This window comes from Sinohyriopsis cumingii, chromosome 8 (assembly GCF_028554795.1).
Source record: "Sinohyriopsis cumingii isolate HCF-2022 chromosome 8, ASM2855479v2, whole genome shotgun sequence".
In the NCBI taxonomy this organism is placed as follows: Eukaryota; Metazoa; Mollusca; class Bivalvia; order Unionida; family Unionidae; genus Sinohyriopsis; species Sinohyriopsis cumingii.
This window is the reverse complement of record NC_142968.1, coordinates 59,139,762-59,159,148: the sequence shown is the minus strand read 5'-3', so window position 1 is coordinate 59,159,148 and position 19,387 is coordinate 59,139,762. Positions and strand designations below refer to the sequence as shown.

The following is a 19,387-nucleotide window of genomic DNA, read 5'->3' as shown; positions in this document are numbered from 1 at the left end:
TGTAGAAATAGTCATGTAACAGTTTGAAACCTCAACGCTCTTTGTGTTCTTTGTTTGTCTTGTCTTTGTTTTGTATTTGCCTTTGAAAAAGACAAATTTAGATCCGAATTCGCTTAGGCTAGTTAGGAATTAGTTTTGAAGTGTTGTCATGAGGGTTTTTTTGCATTTTTTTTAATCATACCCTGACACACGCAGTCCCTTGCTAGATCCAGTGCACTTGAAACGACAGTTATTTATCATGTGATCTATATATATATATATATATATATATATATATATATATATATATATATATATATATATATATATATATCTATATATATATATATATAGATATATAACGATTTATAAAGATTTTAGTAGCAGTACTACTATTTAAATAACAAATAACAAGTATAGGTAGATGAAGACAAGAATTTCTTTCATAAATTTGATAGTAGTACTTCCATGCATGGCATTAATAAAGACCTGTTTATATAGGAAAGCAAACTAGAATGTACAAAATTGTTTAACCAAACAGTCAAAACGGACAACTACTCAAGATTTTAACGTTATATTAGAAGCTAATGGAGTGTATTTATTAACATGGGCCATTAATACCAGGTAGGTATTACTACTCCCATCGATGCACACACAGTATAACATACAATATTGCGCGACGAGATTTAAAACTTGCAAACAAAATCTGAGCTGTTCAGTTGTGAAAAGGTGCCATCTTAACCGGTCTTAAATTCTTGCCGCTAAGCAATTATCGTACGGAATATGGACTACTCTTAGTAGTTGGGCTGTCCAATTCGTATGGCCAATTCGCATATCCAATTAATGTATTAGATTCATACATTCATTCTTCAAAAGGTGTATGCAAAAGGCTAGAGTCATGTACCATTCAGGAAGTTCGCTAACATAATGCTCTATAAAATAATGTTCCAGCTGTAATAATGTATTTGATTATTACTATTTGCTTTCCTCTTCCTCTCGCAATATGTGTCATAATATTTGGATATCCATATCAACATGGGTCACAATGCAACTTGCCGCATTATGGACCTACCATTTAATGGGAGTGAGAAGATATGTTCTTTCAGACATAAATATATTTTCTTCAAAGAAATCCCTTCCCCCACCAAAACCTCAATGAAATAAATCTTCTGTCCTTTATGTTTTGGAAGATACACAGTTGTGCGTGTTATCTTTCCTTCAATGGCGGAATTGCCATAAAAGTTAATGTTGCACAAAATAAGTGGGCTAGTAATTACAAAGCTCACCATATAATGCATACACCCACCCACCCCCCGATAATGTCCATTTAACTCATAAGATTATCTAGTTTTTTCACAGTTGATCAAAATTCCTTATTTGCAGACCTTCAATATTACGTGACTATTGATAATGGATACATAAATAGGCAATAATTTGTTCCATCATTTGATTCAAAAGTTTATTTTCTTCATAGTTGTATATATTTGCTTAATAATTTGTATCCTCTCTCCAGGTAGGTCATGTCCACTTCTCAGACAATTCTATCCTCATGTTATCAGACCCATGCCTTTGTGTCATGGTCAGTGGAGCAGTAACCATGTTACATGTCCTTTCATGTGCTTTTAGGAAGAGTTATTTTAAAATGCACGTATCCTTTCATGTACTTGTGGGAACTTTATTTTAAGATATACCTGTACTTTCATGTACTTGTAGGAAGGGTTATTTCAACATAGAATGGGATAACAGCTCATGCAATAACAAAAACCGGTCACATTATTAAATTTTTTGATGTCTTCTCTGATTCAGTGTTCTCTTTCAGAATCCTTTGTTCCTTTTTCCATTTTCTTTGTACTCCCGTAATTTGATCTTGATTTGCTTTTCTGTTATTTATTTTACCTGTTCCTTTCAAATGGCTGTTTTTTTAAATTTATAATTAGTATGTCCTATGTACATCTGACTTTTGCAAGGTTATAACTTCTTTGATACGCGAACTGTGTTTATGTGTGGGATTAGGATTTTTAACTACTAGGATTTTTAACGTAGCTTTTAACAATTTTTCAGCCATATCGCTACGATGTCTGCGGTGTGGTAGTTTTTAGTGACGTCTAGCACTGGGGCATCATGCCACAGACACGTAGCATGATGTCCCACCCAGTCACATTATCCTGACACGAGGCCGAACAGTCCTAACACTAAATCTTAAAGCTGAGCGCCAAGCGAGGTAGCTGTTAGTACCATTTTTGTAAGCCTTTGGTATGACTCGGCCGGGGTTACAACCCACGGTCTGATACTCGTACTAAAACCCACCAGATTGGTCGCGTGACGACTCAGTTTACTTGAAATGTGCGCCTTGTACCCTTACACATCAAAGTAGAAAGTAATACCCCGTGAATTCATATTACTCCTTAAGAAATTCATAAAGAAATAGAATAATAAATCTGTTATGCATGGTTAAATAACAGCTCATAGAGTGATGTACATAATGTATGATCGGCGTGTATTATTAGTCAGCATATGTGAATACAATAAATATTGATCATGACCTAGAAGAAAACACATCTGACAAATTAAAAGCTATTTTTCTGCCTGAACTTGATTCGTCTTTGACACAATTCATGTACTCACTGTACTACACGACCTGATCTGGACTTGTCTTGGATGGGCGGGAGTTCGAGGTGAAAAGGTTAGTGAACACTTGCACCACCATGTTACATATATATATATATATATATATATATATATATATATATATATATATATATATATATATATATATATATATATATATGTGTGTGTGTGTGTGTGTGTGCGTGTGTGTGTGTGTGTGTGTCAAGAATAGCACTCATCCCACGTTGTATGGAGGCCCTTTTGCCAGTTGAGCTCTCTGCTTGGTTAATTGCTCAGTAACGACAATCTTATCACTTTATTTAGCTACATATGCAGACAAAATTGAAGCAAAGACCTGTTTTCCAAAGGCATTCGACCTTGAATTAAGTGTCTGGTGCTCTACCAACTGCGTAGCCTGAGTCCTCTGACGTTCAGCCTCTTTTATACATTTGGACAATTGTTTTGGATGACGACTATCGATATTTACAATGTTCACAAACTGGCCACCGTAACTTGCCATTTTATGCATCGCATGGTTACGTGATCTAGATCTCGCGTTGTACATTTACCTTTAAGTCACACGTCAAAGGACCACGCGATATAAAACAACAGAAAAGACCCATTGTGATATAATAATGATTCCGCGAGATTTTGCTATAAATGAAACAATATTGTATGTTAGAATATAAGGAAGATTAAATATGACATTATTCAACACTAATATTGTCCTATTTTGAACGCTACTCTTTCATATTTCCATTGGCATATGTTATGTTTACGTAACTAAGAAGCAGGTGCTTAAGAGCTATCGGTAATGCACATTTCGGTGCAGGTGGGAAAGGGGATGGTACTCTGTTAAGAAATTATAGCGATAGTGATGCTCCATTCCTTTCAATAAGGTATCCTGCAATATTTATCAGTGAAAGAATAACTTGTAATTAAAAAAAATCCATACATTGCTGTCCACAGTCTTTGGAGTCTGTATGCAGTGAAATTAAAATGCAGCTGACATTTAGTAGCAAGGAAAAGTGGATAATGTATAAAACTTAGAAACTGAACATCAGATGTTTGTTCTTCACATGATGTTTGCCATAAAAGAGTAATTCTTGTAAACCACCTTGAAAATTAGTCTCTAAAAAAAGGTAAGAATGCCTGTATTGGCCATAAGCAGCTTTTTATGATGAAGACAGTAACACAGGTTACCATGTATTTTGGTAATAATAATAATAATATTTTGGTAATAATAATAATAATAACGACACAATCTTTAGTGCCAAATATTATTATCATGCCCAAAATGAACAGTCTGGAATATTTTCATATTCTCTACTCACATGTCTTTCTGAACACACATAACATCTATCTATCTATTCTACCACAATTGGTAATTTAGTTTTCTAAATTTTATTAATTAATGAATCTTGAGTTTAAATCTGTAACCACTTTCTTGGTATCATAGTAAAGGGTTCAAGGGAAAATGTATAAAATGTAAGACTTTGATCTAATATTTCCAAGTTATGTAGACCACCAGCCATATTTAGCTGCCTCCTTGTATTTAACTTTCTAAAGCATCCCTTATCTTTGCATTTGACTATACTATAGGCCGAGTGGACAAAAGTGCTCTCCGTTACGGATTACTGCCATCTCACCTCTGTATGCGTGGGTTCGAGTCTCGGATTCGGCCAACGTGGGTATGTGAGAAAGCTTGCCAGTAGCTTCTCGAGGGTCGGTGGTTAATGACATTCTCTCTGCTTTGGATAGCGGAAAGATTACAATCCTCATCCTCCTTGATTTGTCTGCAGCATTTGACACAATAGACCATGATATATTACTTCACCGTCTCCAGCATGTATTTGGCATTCTTGATGCAGCCTTACTGTGGTTCAAGTCCATCTTGGTCAACAGGACACGAATTATGTCTGCAAATGGAATACACTCCAACCCAGTTGATCTATGTTGTGGAGTTCCACAGGGGTCTGTTCTTGGACCTGTTCTCTTCATTCTATACACTCAGCCGCTCTCAAGTGTCATAGATCATCATCCAGTGTCTCACCGATTGTACGCTGATGACACACAAATATACATATCTAGCCACCCAACTGAAGATGATGCTACCATCCAAGGTGTAGAGAGGTGCATTTCTAATGTGAAATCATGAATGACATGTAACAAGCTGCAGATGAATGATAATAAAACTGAGGCCATTCTGATTACAACAACACAAAGACTTTCTCATTCACATCCTTTACCTTAAACAATAAATATCAGCAACACCAACATTAAATTCACATAATCAGTACGAAATCTCGGTGTTGCTCTGGACAGTACTCTCACATTGCACCAACATGTCATGAACATATGCAAGTCTGCATATCTTGAGCTGAGACGCATCAGCTCAATTCGAAAATATCTTTCAGTTGATGCCACTAAAACACTTGTGTGTTCATTAGTACTTTCAAGACGGGACTATTGTAACTTAATTCTATCTGGTTCATCTCAATATCTACTCCAAAAACTTCAAAAAGTTCAAAACACAGCTTTTCAGATCATAGTTAGAATACCATGATCAGAGCATACCTCCCCGCTGATCTGTACCCTTCACTGGCTATCCATTTAAACACAAAATATATTCTCTGCGCTACGTTTCAATGATGAACTCTAGTCCAACATACCTATCCGACCTAACCCATGTGTACACACAAGCAAGATACTTACGCTCCTCTTCTGACAATCGTATACTCATTATTCCCACTATGAAAACAAAGTAATATGGACAGCGTTCTTTTGCATGCCAGGGCCCAGCAACGTGGAATGAATTGCCCACTAGACACAAAGACACAGTGATCCCATTCAAGAGTGCTCTCAAAACTCACTAATTTCGACTGCAAGAACAAACTTAAACACCTAGTAATGTTCCCTACCTTAAATATTTACAGCATGTTTTTTTATGTTTTCTAATTCCACGGTGATTGTTTTCTGCAATAATATTATATATGTTTTTCATGTTATAGGTGTTATCTAATGCTGTAAAGTGCTTAGAGCTACTAAAGACTGGGCGCAATACAAAGTCCTCATTATTATTTTTATTTCATAGAGCGATGGTTCTCGTGTCTGAGGAGTCACCCTATGTCAGAGGACGACATTCCATGAGTCTGATGGGTTGCTTTGACTGGAAGAGTTGTGACTGTTTTTGACGTGGCTACCGTTGTTGTTACTGTCAGTAAATTTCGGCGAAGGAATGGGAAGAAGTTAGCCAATACAACCGCTGCGTAAATAGTCCATAGTTGTGTATCCCTCTGTTGCAAAGTTAATTTTCCAATCGTTGCTCCAAAGGCACCATGTAGATTTGATGGAAAAAGATGATTTGATCTTCAAGATCGAATTGTCCATAGCACCAACACTGTTCTTATGCTATAAGAGCCGACTTTGCCAACGACACTAGTCGAGGTAATCAAATGTGTATATTCCGTATTGCGTATCGAATAGATAGAACATCCTTGTTCACAGATATATGTGAATTACAATTCTGCCAAGAAAAGGGTTCGATACAACAGGGATAACCTCGCTTGGCTCACGTCGGGTATACATCCGCAGTACAACTTCCAGAAATCACAATCTGAACGGATGCGAGCGCAGATGTCTGTGGGGATAGGGTGAGAGGGGCACAGCTTCTTCCATCATACCATTAAGCTAGTGTAGTGTGGCCACCTCAAGTTCGTCATTACTTATCAATATTTTCGAGATCAATGCCATTTTGAACGCTTTTCATTGGTGGATATCTCAAATGTCAAGGTAGAACCCAAATCATCTCGTTGATGTTTAAGAGTTTCTAACGTGGTATCTTCAACGACAAAATCCACACTCACGTTCGTTATATTCCAGGCAGACTAAATGTATTAGCGTTCTTCTTTCCCCGGAAAGATCAACTAATACAAACGGAATGACCTCCTCCTCCTCCCTCCGTTTTCACTCAAACATATGCCCGAAACGATCGACCAGTAGTGGACATATTTAAGACAAGGTAGAATGCCAGACTCACAACCATTGTCTCACCAGTCCTGGATCCGGACTGGGCAGTCGATGCTCTTACTAAATATAGGAACGGTGTGGATGCATACGCTTACCCTCCAACACCTCTGATTCGAAAGGTGATACAGAAAGCAAGATCCTCTGAGTGTTGCCTAATCCTGATTGTCCCACTCAAATGGGAAAATCGTGGATGAACGACCTCGTCACTCTCGCAACAGAAATCTCCAGGCAAAGCGAGATAGTCTCTCATCTGCTCAGTCATGACGGCTGATGAACCGCCACGTCAGGATAATATTTTTTAAAGATTAAAGCCATCAGGAACAAACAATTCTCGCAACAAGTGGTGGAGAAATCGCTAATGCGAGATGCCTCCCCCTGCATTCTTTAAAAAGCGTATGAAGTGAAATGGAAATCTTTACACAATGGCGTGCCCAAAAACATATTATACCACAGCCATCAATACTTCAAACAGCTACTTCATATTATCCAAAGTCGAAACCATCTTGGGTACTAACCTGGATGAACAAGACATAGTGTGAACCAATCTCAAGAGCCTCATTAAATCGCCTTGCATATAAAACCTGTTTCCTCATTACATTAACGAATAGAAGGCAACATCAGCGAAATATATGCTCTGCCAGTGGACACGAATTACATGCAATTCCGACAAGAAGTCTCACTCACGAATCCTTTTGTCCTCGCAGAGAGAAAGGACGACATATCAGACACTTTCGTCCTGGATAAAGTGAATTATTCTTTCCGGATATCGGAAAATAACAGAATACCAAATGAGTTTGCTTCATATCTCGACTCACGAAGTTAGGACAGTAGCCACAAACATTGCATCTAGCGAAAATGTTCTCTGTCATTATCCATGTCGTGGGATGTACATCCAAGTCCACTTCTCCAGCTTTTATCTCGTAGATCGTTCATCCTACACGGCTCAGATCGGTATGGTTGTACTTAATATAGCCATGGGGCAACAGGTTAACTTCCCGGGTTGTTCGACCACTTCACAAGGTCGCGGCTTCACAGCTTCTGCTTGATTTGCGAGAGGCATGTTTGGGTTTTTTCTTCTTTCGAAGCCGCTCCCCGACAAATGGAGTCTATTTTCCAGTCCGGTTATCGAAAACCTGTTTCACATACCTTCGAGGACCGGATATGTTCTCTGAGGGGTGAGGTGATGTATCTCTCTCCACCTCTTACCTATTCTCGAAAGGTATTGTAATGGAGTAACCTGTTTAAAGAAGAAACAATTTTTTTTTATTATAGTAAATTGTTTCTTCAATAATATTTACCCAGTCGTAATACACATGGACCCTCCCAAAATCCCTGCAGTTAAATTCATACAGAAAGTGTACCAGTAGTAACTAAAGGATTCACGCGATTGAACACCAGTCCCTGGGTCATGGGAAAATCACACTATCCAACTACTAGGCCGATAAATCAGCCCTTCACCCGTGTTGATGTTGATTTTTGAGTGAGGGGCTGATATCATCTATTCATTAAAAGCTGCAATTATCTGCATCTAAATTTGGCTGCACACATCGGTGTACATATTATACACTTACCTGTATTTATCATGGCTGTGCAGCTACCGCCAGATGTATAGTTCTTTTGGTGACATGTACATTATATTTCCGGAGCAATTCATATGTTTGTTGACTTGTAAATCCACCTGGAATAGCAAAACCATCTGTCATGTGGCCATTTTGAGTTTCACGCTTGATACGGCTGTTACTAATTACCGGTATGTGTCCAACGTGTACGCATGTTTGTTCCGAAAAGATCTGCATACAGCAAAATTGCACATTTTAATGAACAGGTCATATCAGACCAACATATCGTCCATCAGTATCAATACAGGTGGAGGGGGGACTGATTTATCGGACTATCTAACTACCACCTAGGTGGGCAGATAGCTCTTTAGCTTTTTAGCTAATACGTTGTGGCCTGGGATGGCTGAATATGCGAGGTAAATGTAGTTCTCCTAAAGTGTTATGATCTGCAAAGTATTATTGAACAAACATATTGTACTAGCAAAAATGCGTTTCCCTCCCCAAAAACAATGGCAGCCTAATGTTAATTCCCCATTTGTGTCAATAACTGTCTCACCTTATTTAACACAAGACTCATGACATGATCAAGTGCCACACTGTACTGCAGACGACTCGAAAATAAACGTCGTCAGCTTGAAAACCAATTTTCCCGACTCTGTGTGTGTGCGTGTGTGTGTGTGTGTGTGTGTGTGTGTATGTGTGTGTGATATCTGGATTTGTAACGTAGCTTTAACAATTTGAGTCATATCGCTATGATGTCTGCAGTGTGGCAGTTTATAGTGATGTCTAGTACTGGAGCATCATGCCGCAGACAAGTGGCTTCATGTCCCACCCAGTCGCATTATCCTTACACCAGGCCGACCAGTCCTCTTAAAGCTGAGAGTCTGAGTAGCATTTTATAAGTCTTGGGTATGACTCGGCCGGGGTTCGAAACCGCGACCTCCCGTATCCTAGGCGGACGCACTAACCATATTTTCGCCACCAGAGCTGTTTTCCCCCGATTTCAAACCAGACTATGTAATCTGCATCAGAGTAAACTATTGTTACAAAACAAGAAGTAAAATACTTTACAAAAAACGTCCGCGTGGTAATATTTTTGTTTTCGATTTTTAGATTTAAAAAAATACATATCTATCTCAGTAAATTACATCAAAATTGTCAAGCTTTGTCACGGACACAATATAATAGTCATGGAGGAGTTCACAGAGGTTGAGGTACAAAAAGAAGAAGGGAAAAAAGTATTTAAGACCGCAACTTTTTCGAGATGCACAGTTAATAGCTCAGTATGCGAAACTTGAATTACCAGAGTTCAGAATTCTATGACATTCTGTTTCACCCCAACGATCGTACATTGAACAACATGTGAACACCTAATTTGTATTCGGCGCGGAGATGTCGTCAAAGTCACAGCCCGAATCATGTCGGTCTATCTGGGGGGTGGGGTATTTTTTCTTTTTCGTTTTCTTTCCCATTTAACATCATTAAAGGTTCCCTTTCTGAGGCATCAGCAATTGATGTGTTTGTATAAAGTAGTAGGATCACGGGGCTTGGCAGCATCACTGACTACCCGTCTTCTTCAGATAGATAAATCAATCCATCAGATCTCAGTTGATACTTTTGTTCGATATTTAAACCGAAATCGCCATTATCACGGGGAGAGCTGATTTATCGGCCTAATCTTCAGATAGTCCTACAATGTAAGACATAGCACATGTTTTTGTTTTAGTGCTGACGCCCAAAACATAAATATCAGCGTCAAGGTCTTATGTGTAGGACATGTCTTCAGATTGAACGACGATTCGACCAGGTGTTTTATACGTGACCATTAACATCTCCAGGACGTTCCAATATGCAACATTTATCAAATGTATACGAGTCATGTGATCACAGCATAGACGCTGCAAGCACTGAACACTGGAAATAGTAGACCACCTTCTTGTTGGTTTATGGAAATAGATGATAGGAAGGTTCGACACTTATGTGGTGATATGTTGTATTATGAATATTCTTCTTGATTTTGATTGAACGGAAAATACAAAGTATTCATGTCGCAGGCGTATACAGTTTATATTTAATTTCTCTTAACAACCAGCTCGTGAGACGAATAATTCTGTTATTAGGAAAACTAGGACGACATATTATACATGTTGTTAATCACCTGTACAAGGCCGCAACGGAAGCGGAAGTATGATATATTCAGATAGTTCCGATCCAATTACAACGAATTTGGACATGACGTCAAATTGGAACTGGGGGACTTAATTGGGCAAGATGGTAAACCTGTGACCCGTGGATTAATTCCTACCATAGATATACTGACTGCGCCTAAAATCAGCTAAATCTTAAAACCTAGTTTTTGTACATGATTTTAGTTGAAGATGTTAATACAGGTTAATTAGCGGTATGACTAAAATACGAAACGGAAAAACGGAACACAATAGAAGTAAAGTATGCAATGAAATAAATTGTATATTAACACTGCTGCTACGTGACTCTTTGAATTAAATATGATTTCTGGTGACAAAGTTAAAACAACATAAAAAATGAACACTTATTTTAAATAATAGTGCAAATTTACTAAATGTTTCACTTAAACAGCGTTTCCCTTTACCTTCATTTAGGGATAACAGGCCATATTTAAAATTTCATTTAGGGTTAGTAAATATGGTATTTTTGCGAAGGTCAGAGCATCAGAAATAACAAATTAGCAAATAAAGTATACTCCTTTTCATGGTCTTTGCTCATAGCAAGTGCAAACAATTTATTTTATTGCCTGCAAACAAACAAACAAAAACATAGAATTCTCCAAAAAGTGAGCATTTTTTTGTAGTGTTTATATTGAAAACAAATCCCGTAATAGAAAGTTATTTTGGTAGGTTAATCAATGAAGCAGTCACTAGAGTATATAACCAGACTGTTCTTGAGGCATACTTTACAAATGTATGTGGTATATAAAAGGAAATTTATGGGTAAATATGCCTCAGCCAATCCAGAATTTGCAGCTTTAATTACTCAGAATTTACAATTATGAGTGTATGTCCAATCCAAAAGCCAAATTATGTGTAAAGCTTGCTTTTATTAATGTTTTATTCATGTGAAAGTTAAAAATAAAAGGGATTGGAATAATTTACCTCCTTACTTTTCAAAAGAAATCTATAAGGACACTGTAACAAGACAGTCCATGTATTTATAACTTTGAAATGCCTACCTGTATTAGAATTTGTTTTAAAAATATTGTTTTTATGACTGAAAGTTTACATAAAATATTTATTCTTCTCTAATATTTCCTGTGAAAAGTTAAATACAATACTATATGTACTTTTTATTTTTATTTTTTAATTTATTTTGCAGTTGCTCTATTGCATAGTTTGATTGTGCTGGCATTTTTTTGTCATAACAATATGAACTTATTTTTTTAAACAGTGTAAAATAACAATAAAATCACAGACAAATGAAGATGTTTATGCAGGGGGTTTGGATGCCACAACAGCCTGAGCTGTGAGTAACCTTAAAAACTTCAAAAGTTTCTTTTAAATTATTACAGGCTGAGGGGTCTTATTCTTGAAACAGAAAACAATCACATCTCATCTGTGAAGATACAAGTATAAATTTGTATTAATCTTTTTTACTAATACATTAATTTCATATCCAAAGGTATCAAGCAGATTTTATACTATTTTGTAGCAGTAATAATAAAAACAAACTGCTGGTTACAGGTAGCAGTTGCAGCGATATTTATATTCGTTGTGTATATAGCTGCTACCAAAGGGATGTGACGTTTTGACAGTAAAGTACCTTACAATATATCACTTTAATGTAATATAAATCTATGTATATTTATTATACTGATAAGTTGATTGCATGTTGTCACAGATTTCCTTGTACTTTATTGATAAAATGTCAAACTCTGTGGTTGCTACCTCTACCAGGTGCTCAAGGGAGAGAACTGACACATTTATGTTAAAGATGAGACAGAAGGCATGTTATAATACAACCCTATTCCCATGATACAAAGATAAGTACCACAATATTTTTGGCCCATTCTATATTTAGATACTAAATAAAACCTCTCCCACATGAAACCCTCCATGATCCACACATTTTTTGGACTTTTCATGAAATTATTCTCTGAGCCATATCAAATTCTTACCAATAACATATAGTTTAAAAGAAAAGCCAAATAATTTTTTTTTGGCACATCTTTTCATACTAATCATGAAATTATCCAATCAGAGTTAAAAGAATGGGAGCCCGTAAAGAGGGATACACTCTGTGTACTAAAATAGTAAGATGGTGACACTTGGCCTGACTGGAGCACTCTCTAGTTACGTTGTTATCACTACTTTACTTGTGCTTCAGAGACCCCCAGATTTTTTATTTGACCCCCAGTTTTGATACCAAAGATTTTTTACTTAATATGACCCTGACTGCTCTGGTGGCCTAGTGGTTAGAGCCTATGTCTCAGATGTGGGAGGTCTTGGGTTTGATCCCTGGCAAGTCTAGTCCTAGAATGTAAGACATAGCACATTTTTGTTTTAGTGCCATCCCTACCCCCCCCCAAAAAAAAATATCGGGTGATGTGTCTTACATTGTAGGACTAGGCCGAGTCATACCAAAGACTTATAAAAATGGTGCTTACAGCTGCCTTGCTTGTAGCTCAACATTAAGAGGTTAGTGTTAAGTAGCAGGGTCCAGTTTCATAAATTGTCCCTTCAGATTTCTTAACTTAAGGCTATGGTGTAACTTTTTGAGCTATTATTGTTTACTATTTAAAGATGTCCCCTGTCAAATTTTGTAAGGCTATGGTGTGATCTTTTCAGTTATTATTGTTTACTATTTAAAGTTATGAATATATTTGTGAACTAGGTTTTTTGGGCTTGTGTTGTTCTTGAAATTGATGTCATGTATGTACACCTTCCATAGTCACTCTACAGTAGGTTGATAGTGAAATACCAATAGTTGGCTAGGAAGAAGAGCTAGCCTCCTATAGCAGTAAACACATGGGTTTGGAGCAAGTAGAATATCTCAGAAATGACCTTGATGACAACCATTTTCAGTTGCATCAGCCTGTTTAGTACACACTGTTTTGCTGAATTGTCTTCAAGGAAAAGAGCTTTTGTTTGCACTGTGAGCATCACATGGTGTCAAAAATGACCTTTGGACATGAAAATTGCAGGTAGAAATTTGGGATCAGGGTGCATAAATTTCTTCTGCTATGAAGTGCCATTGACTTCTTTGGTAAAGTGGATAATATTCTTATGCTTTGTTTTATAATAGGTATCCAAAAATATAGACCTTTTTGACCTCAGTTGTGCATTTGATTTTTTATGATTTTTTATTCTAGGTTGCTAATTGTGGCATTAAATTTGTACATAAAACTAGTCCCTGCCCCCTTAAGGAAAACTGTTAGTTTTTGTCTGTGCAGTGATTCACATTTATTATTATTTTCTGTTTCTTTGTGTATCTTTAAATAATTTGTATGCATTAGTTTCATTATATTTCCTTCCTTTTTACCTAGTGGTTAGAGCGTCCGCCTTGGATGCGGGAGGTCGTGGGTTCGATCCCTGGCCGAGTCATACCAAAGACTTACAAAAACAGTACTAACAGCTGCCTCGCTTGGCTCTCAGCATTAAGAGGTTAGTGTTAGGACTGGTTGGCCTGGTGTCAGGATAATGTGACTGGGTGGGACATCATGCTACATGTCTGCGGCATGATGCCCCAGTGCTAGACATCACTATAAACTGCCACATTGCAGATATCATAGCGATATGACTGAAAAATTGTTAAAGCTATGTTAAAAATCCAAATCACATCACAACACATCCTTATATCACTTAGTGTTGTATGTAATGCTCTTTGGAGAGGGAGGTAACTGTCTTTTGTACCTCAGTGTGGGAACTGTTTACATCATGACAAAGTAGCATATTTTGGACTTAACTTACTAAATATGAGAACAAAATGGTGACCACGATGTAGTTTCTTGATCTTTCTGTAGTTGTCAAGGTTTGCAACTCTATTTTTTTAAATATTATTCACATTTCAATACAGACACACAGAAACAATTGCATATATATATATATATATATATATATATATATATATATATATATATATATATATATATATATAATTATTGCACATAGATTGGCAACACCCAACCATCTTTGTACTATCTAATGGCATCCTTTTTATGCTGGTGATGAGTGTTCAGGTTAGGGGCCATTTCAGACTGTGCTGGAGCTAACAAGTCAGGGATGTAAACTACCAATAACCGTATGTGTAGTAGCAAATAGGTGATGATACTTTAGCCACTTGTTCCAAAGAGTGACCATTTGACAGTAATGAGTTGGTTTTAGTAAAACGTTTTGTTGACAATTTTGAGAAAATTAGCAGAAAATGTGTTTACCTTTTTAAATGATAACCAAATATGACATCATTTAATGCTAGATAAAGAAATGAATAAAAATTAGGCAATGGAGATGTTACCTGTCAGTTTGACTATCTTTGTCACATAAACATGTGACCCTTTGGCTCTTTTGGACTCATTACTTGATACTGAATTCCTTTCATGACAAAACTTTCAGTGAATAGATGTAAACGATAATACGTTGTTTTTTTTGTGTTAAATATTGATGATATATCCAAGAGTTTTCACAGAATAAGAAGATCAAACTGAATTTGACCTGCAGTATGAAGATGTGTTTTTTTTGGTGGTAGACTCAAAATATATCTGCCCCAGTAGTAGGCCAATAAATCAGCCCCTCACACATGATGATATTGATTTTCAGTTTAAGGGCTAATATGACCTATTCATTAAAAGCTGCAAAAATCGGCAGGAAATTTTGGCTGCACACAACAATATACATTGTATACTCTTATCGTTTTTTCTCATGGCTGTGGAGCTACTGTTGGCTGAAGGGTTCTTTTGGTGACATGTACATTATATATCTGGAAGAAATCCTATGTTTGGTGACTTGTAAATCCACATGGAATAGCACAAACCTCTGTCATGTGGCCATTTTGAATTTTGTGCTAGATATGGCTGTTACCAATTTCTGGTATGTGTGTAAAGAGTATGCAGGTTTGCTCTGGAAAGATTTGCATGCAGCAAAACTGCACATTTTAATGAATAGGTAACATCAGACCCACAAATTGTCCATCAGTATCAACACAGATAAGTAGCCTCACTTAATCATGCAATGCCACATGATGTTACCAAGATTTTTAGGTAACAAAATATCCGATTGATTATTGCAAATGTCTGTGAAATATATGTCTCATACATGTAAAGGTTTACGAATCCCAGAGTGGTTAAAAACAATTTCCTTACCATTAGTTCCAGTATTGTTCGCAGTAATGGTTTTGGAGGTCTCAGATGTTATCTTAGTGACAGAGGAAGGGAAGGATGCACATCACATAAACACTAAATCTTTTCATCATACTTTTCAGTTGATGTGCTGCAAAGTAAAACCTGATGATGGTACAGAGGGTAGCAGTAATAGGAGGTGGAGCAGCAGGATTGTGTGCACTTCGCCATTTGACTGCCAGACCTGAGCAGTTTCAAGCAGTGGCATTTGAACAAAACCATCGAGTGGGTGGGACATGGATCTTCACCACCAAGATTGGGAAAGATGAAAATGGACTTCCTGTATTCTCCAGCATGTACAAGAACCTACGGTATTTAGTTTTATTATTGTACCTACACTTCATCGAAGAGTGGAGGTTTTCTGGTTGCCCCCATCTGTCAGTCTTTTAATACATCTAATGTTGTAAGAGCTTTCCATTCCATCTCCCATGCTTAAATAACTTTTGTGAAACATTGCTGGTTAAAAACTAGTAAATAGTATGTTGTAGATTTGCAGTAAGGATTTTTTAATTTGTATCATCTTTTTTTTTAATCATCTTTTTCATTTTTATAATCTTATTGAATACTTTTGAACAAATTTGGAAAAGAAAAATTTTGACAATGTTTGTCAGATCTTACAACTAAGCTTGTTATGGCAACATCATACATGGCCATCTGGTCACACACAATATTAATTAAAAATCGGTCAAGCTTGTCATTGCTCCATCGTACATGGCCAGTAGCTCATGTTGTTAATTCATAATCAGTCAATCAACCTTGTCCTGGCTGTTCCTAGATACATAAAGGATTTAATTAAAATGTGTTAGATGGCTGGCGTACAGGTGCATTAAAATGTGTTAGGTGGTTGGTGTACAAGTGCATTAAAATGTGTTAGCATAAGTGGTTGGTGTACAATTGTATGAAAATGTGTTAGCTTAAGTGGTTGTGTTCAAGTGTTTTAAAATGTGTTAGCTTAAGTTGTTTGTGTACAAGTGCATTCGGATGTGTTAGATGAAGTGGTTGGTGTACAAGTGAATTCAAATGTGTTAGGTTAAGTGGTCAGTGTACAAGTGCATTCAAATGTGTTAGATTAAGTGGTTGGTGTACAAGTGCATTCAAATGTGTTAGATTGAGTGGTTGGTGTACAAGTGCATTCAGATGTGTTAGATTGAGTGGTGGGTGTACAAGTGCATTCAAATGTGTTAGGTTAAGTGGTTGGTGTACAAGTGCATTCAAATGTGTTAGGTTAAATGGTTGGTGTACAAGTGCATTCAGATGTGTTAGGTGGTTGGTGTACAGGTGCATTCAAATGTGTTAGGTTAAGTGGTTGGTGTACAAGTGCATTAAGATGTGTTAGATTGAGTGGTTGGTGTACAAGTGCATTCAAATGTGTTAGATTAAGTGGTTGGTGTACAAGTGCATTAAGATGTGTTAGATTGATTGGTTGGTGTACAAGTGCGTTCAAATGTGTTAGGTTAAGTGGTTGGTGTACAAGTGCATTAAGATGTGTTAGATTGAGTGGTTGGTGTACAAGTGCATTCAAATGTGTTAGGTTAAGTGGTTGGTGTACAAGTGCATTCAAATGTGTTAGGTTAAGTGGTTGGTGTACAAGTGCATTAAGATGTGTTATATTGAGTAGTTGCTGTACAAGTGCATTCAGATTTGTTAGGTTAAGTGGTTGGTGTAGAAGTGCATTCAAATGTGTTAGATTAAGTGGTTGGTGTACAAGTGCATTCAGATGTGTTAGATTAAGTGGTTGGTGTACAAGTGCATTCAAATGTGTTAGGTTAAGTGGATGGTATACAAGTGCATTCAAATGTGTTAGATTAAGTGGATGGTATACAAGTGCATTCAAATGTGTTAGATTGAGTGGTTGGTGTACAAGTGCATTCAAATGTGTTAGATTAAGTGGTTGGTGTACAAGTGCATTCAAATGTGTTAGGTTAAGTGGTTGGTGTACAAGTGCATTCAAATGTGTTAGGTTAAGTGGATGGTATACAAGTGCATTCAGATGTGTTAGATTGAGTGGTTGGTATACAAGTGCATTCAAATGTGTTAGGTTAAGTGGTTGGTGTACAAGTGCATTCAAATGTGTTAGATTGAGTGGTTTAATAGATTTTATTGAAGTATTTTGGGGTTTAATAGATGCTTTAGATGTGCAAAAAGGTAGTAGCTTTTCCTCAGCTTCTTTTCTTTGTTAAATTTAGGGAAAATTCTAAACAAAACAAAAACTATTTTCTTGTCATTGCTTCTATTCATAAATTGTTTGAAGGATTTTATTAAAACTCTTTGTATGCAAAATATTGTTGGCTTACATATATAAGATTTAATTATTTTCTCAATTTGAGGGGAATTATATTGACACTTTTAAACTAAATAAATGGCAGATGAAAATGCAAAATTACGTCTTAATTTTGTGCTCATCAAGCTGAAATTTCATCAAATATTTTTGAAAAAGAGGTATTTTGAGATATGTTTGATTAGGTGGAAGCTTATCATCACTTTTACTGAATAATACCTGGAAGGGTTTGAATGAATTTGTGTCTAATTGTCCTGGAAATTTCTTGGAATGAGTTTTAAAAGAAGGACATTTTCTTTTAAAAATCTGGAAGGGTTTTACTGAATGTTGGTTAGCTAAATCAGTAATTTCCTTTGCTTGGTGAATTTAGGGTCAGCTTGATGCAATATGGCACTTTCTGTAAAACATATATTTGGCACCTCCCCCCATTAAAATGTTTGCTGATAAGAAAGCTCATAAAAAATTGATGTAAATGATGACCCAAAAAAAATGAAGAAGAAACTAAGGTTTTGTTTCATTTTAGCTGCCTTGTCTTTGTTTTTGCGCAACTTCTCTTGGCAACCCTCTGTAACAGCTCAACTGTGCAAGCATGTTGCTTGCACAAAGCTTGTGCCAGCCCTCTGTGTGTGTGTGTGTGTGTGTATATATATATATATATATATATATATATATATATATATATATATATATATATATATATATATATATATATGGCAAGCTAAAAGTCTGGGGGCTATATGAGCGATTGGTGTATACATAAGGGATAAATTAAATTTGCCTGTTGTTCTTCTGGTCAAGGAATTCTTTAGTGAAGGTCTGTTGTCAGAATTAAGAAACTGCTGATTTTGTATGACCTACTTTGGCATAAGCATGACCAACTTTGGCATAAGCATAACCAACTTTGGCATAAGCATAATCAACTTTGGCATAAGCATGATCAACTCTGGAATAAGCATGACCAACTTTGGCATAAGCATAACCAACTTTGGCATAAGCATGACCAACTTTGCCATAAGTATAACCAACTTTGGCATAAGCATGACCAACTTTGGCATAAGCATAACCAACTTTGGCATAAGCATTGCATGGATATTATTTATTCTGGCAACAGCAGTAGTATCATCAATGGTTACAGTTTATTGAAGGTTTTTCAGTATGGTCATAAAAGTATCAACCAAATGGATGGATAGCTATCATACTTGGATTGTAAAAAAGAAGCCCTGTCATGTCATATTCATTGACCCCAGCTCTCCATTTAGCCCTATCATGTCATATTCATTGACCCCAGCCCTCCATTTAGCCCTATCATGTCATATTCATTGACCACAGCCCTCCATATTACCCTATCATGTCATATTCATTGACCCCAGCCCTCCATTTGACCCTCTTCATTTGAAGATCTTGGCAAAGTTGGTGGTTACAATTTTTTGTTTATGGTCCTGAGTCTTAGATGAAAGGCTACCATACTTGGATTGATATGAAATCTCTGCCCCCTTCATATCCATCATCCTTATTCTCCATTTGCCTCTCATGCAAGATAATTTCATTTGAATTCTTTGTTAAGTTTTC

General features: G+C 36.6%; 1 protein-coding gene across 8 annotated transcripts in view; it reads left to right on the top strand.

Annotated features, from left to right (window-relative positions):
- The first annotated feature begins 2,534 nt into the window (after window positions 1-2,534).
- The window catches only part of LOC149793622 (uncharacterized), a 40,411-nt gene continuing 23,558 nt past the window's right edge, over window positions 2,535-19,387 (top strand). Inside the window, exons 1-2 of one of the 8 annotated variants that reach the window (XM_089967596.1) lie at window positions 2,535-2,662; window positions 15,624-15,851. In XM_089967596.1, the coding sequence (XP_089823722.1) occupies window positions 15,649-15,851 (203 nt within the window). In that variant the 5' untranslated portion in view covers window positions 2,535-2,662; window positions 15,624-15,648. Of the gene's footprint in view, window positions 2,663-9,911; window positions 10,158-10,335; window positions 10,449-10,496; window positions 10,618-11,595; window positions 11,673-13,714; window positions 13,811-15,623; window positions 15,852-19,387 lie in introns of those variants that run through there. The other 7 variants (XM_089967595.1, XM_089967594.1, XM_089967601.1 and 4 more) reach the window with 7 other exon arrangements.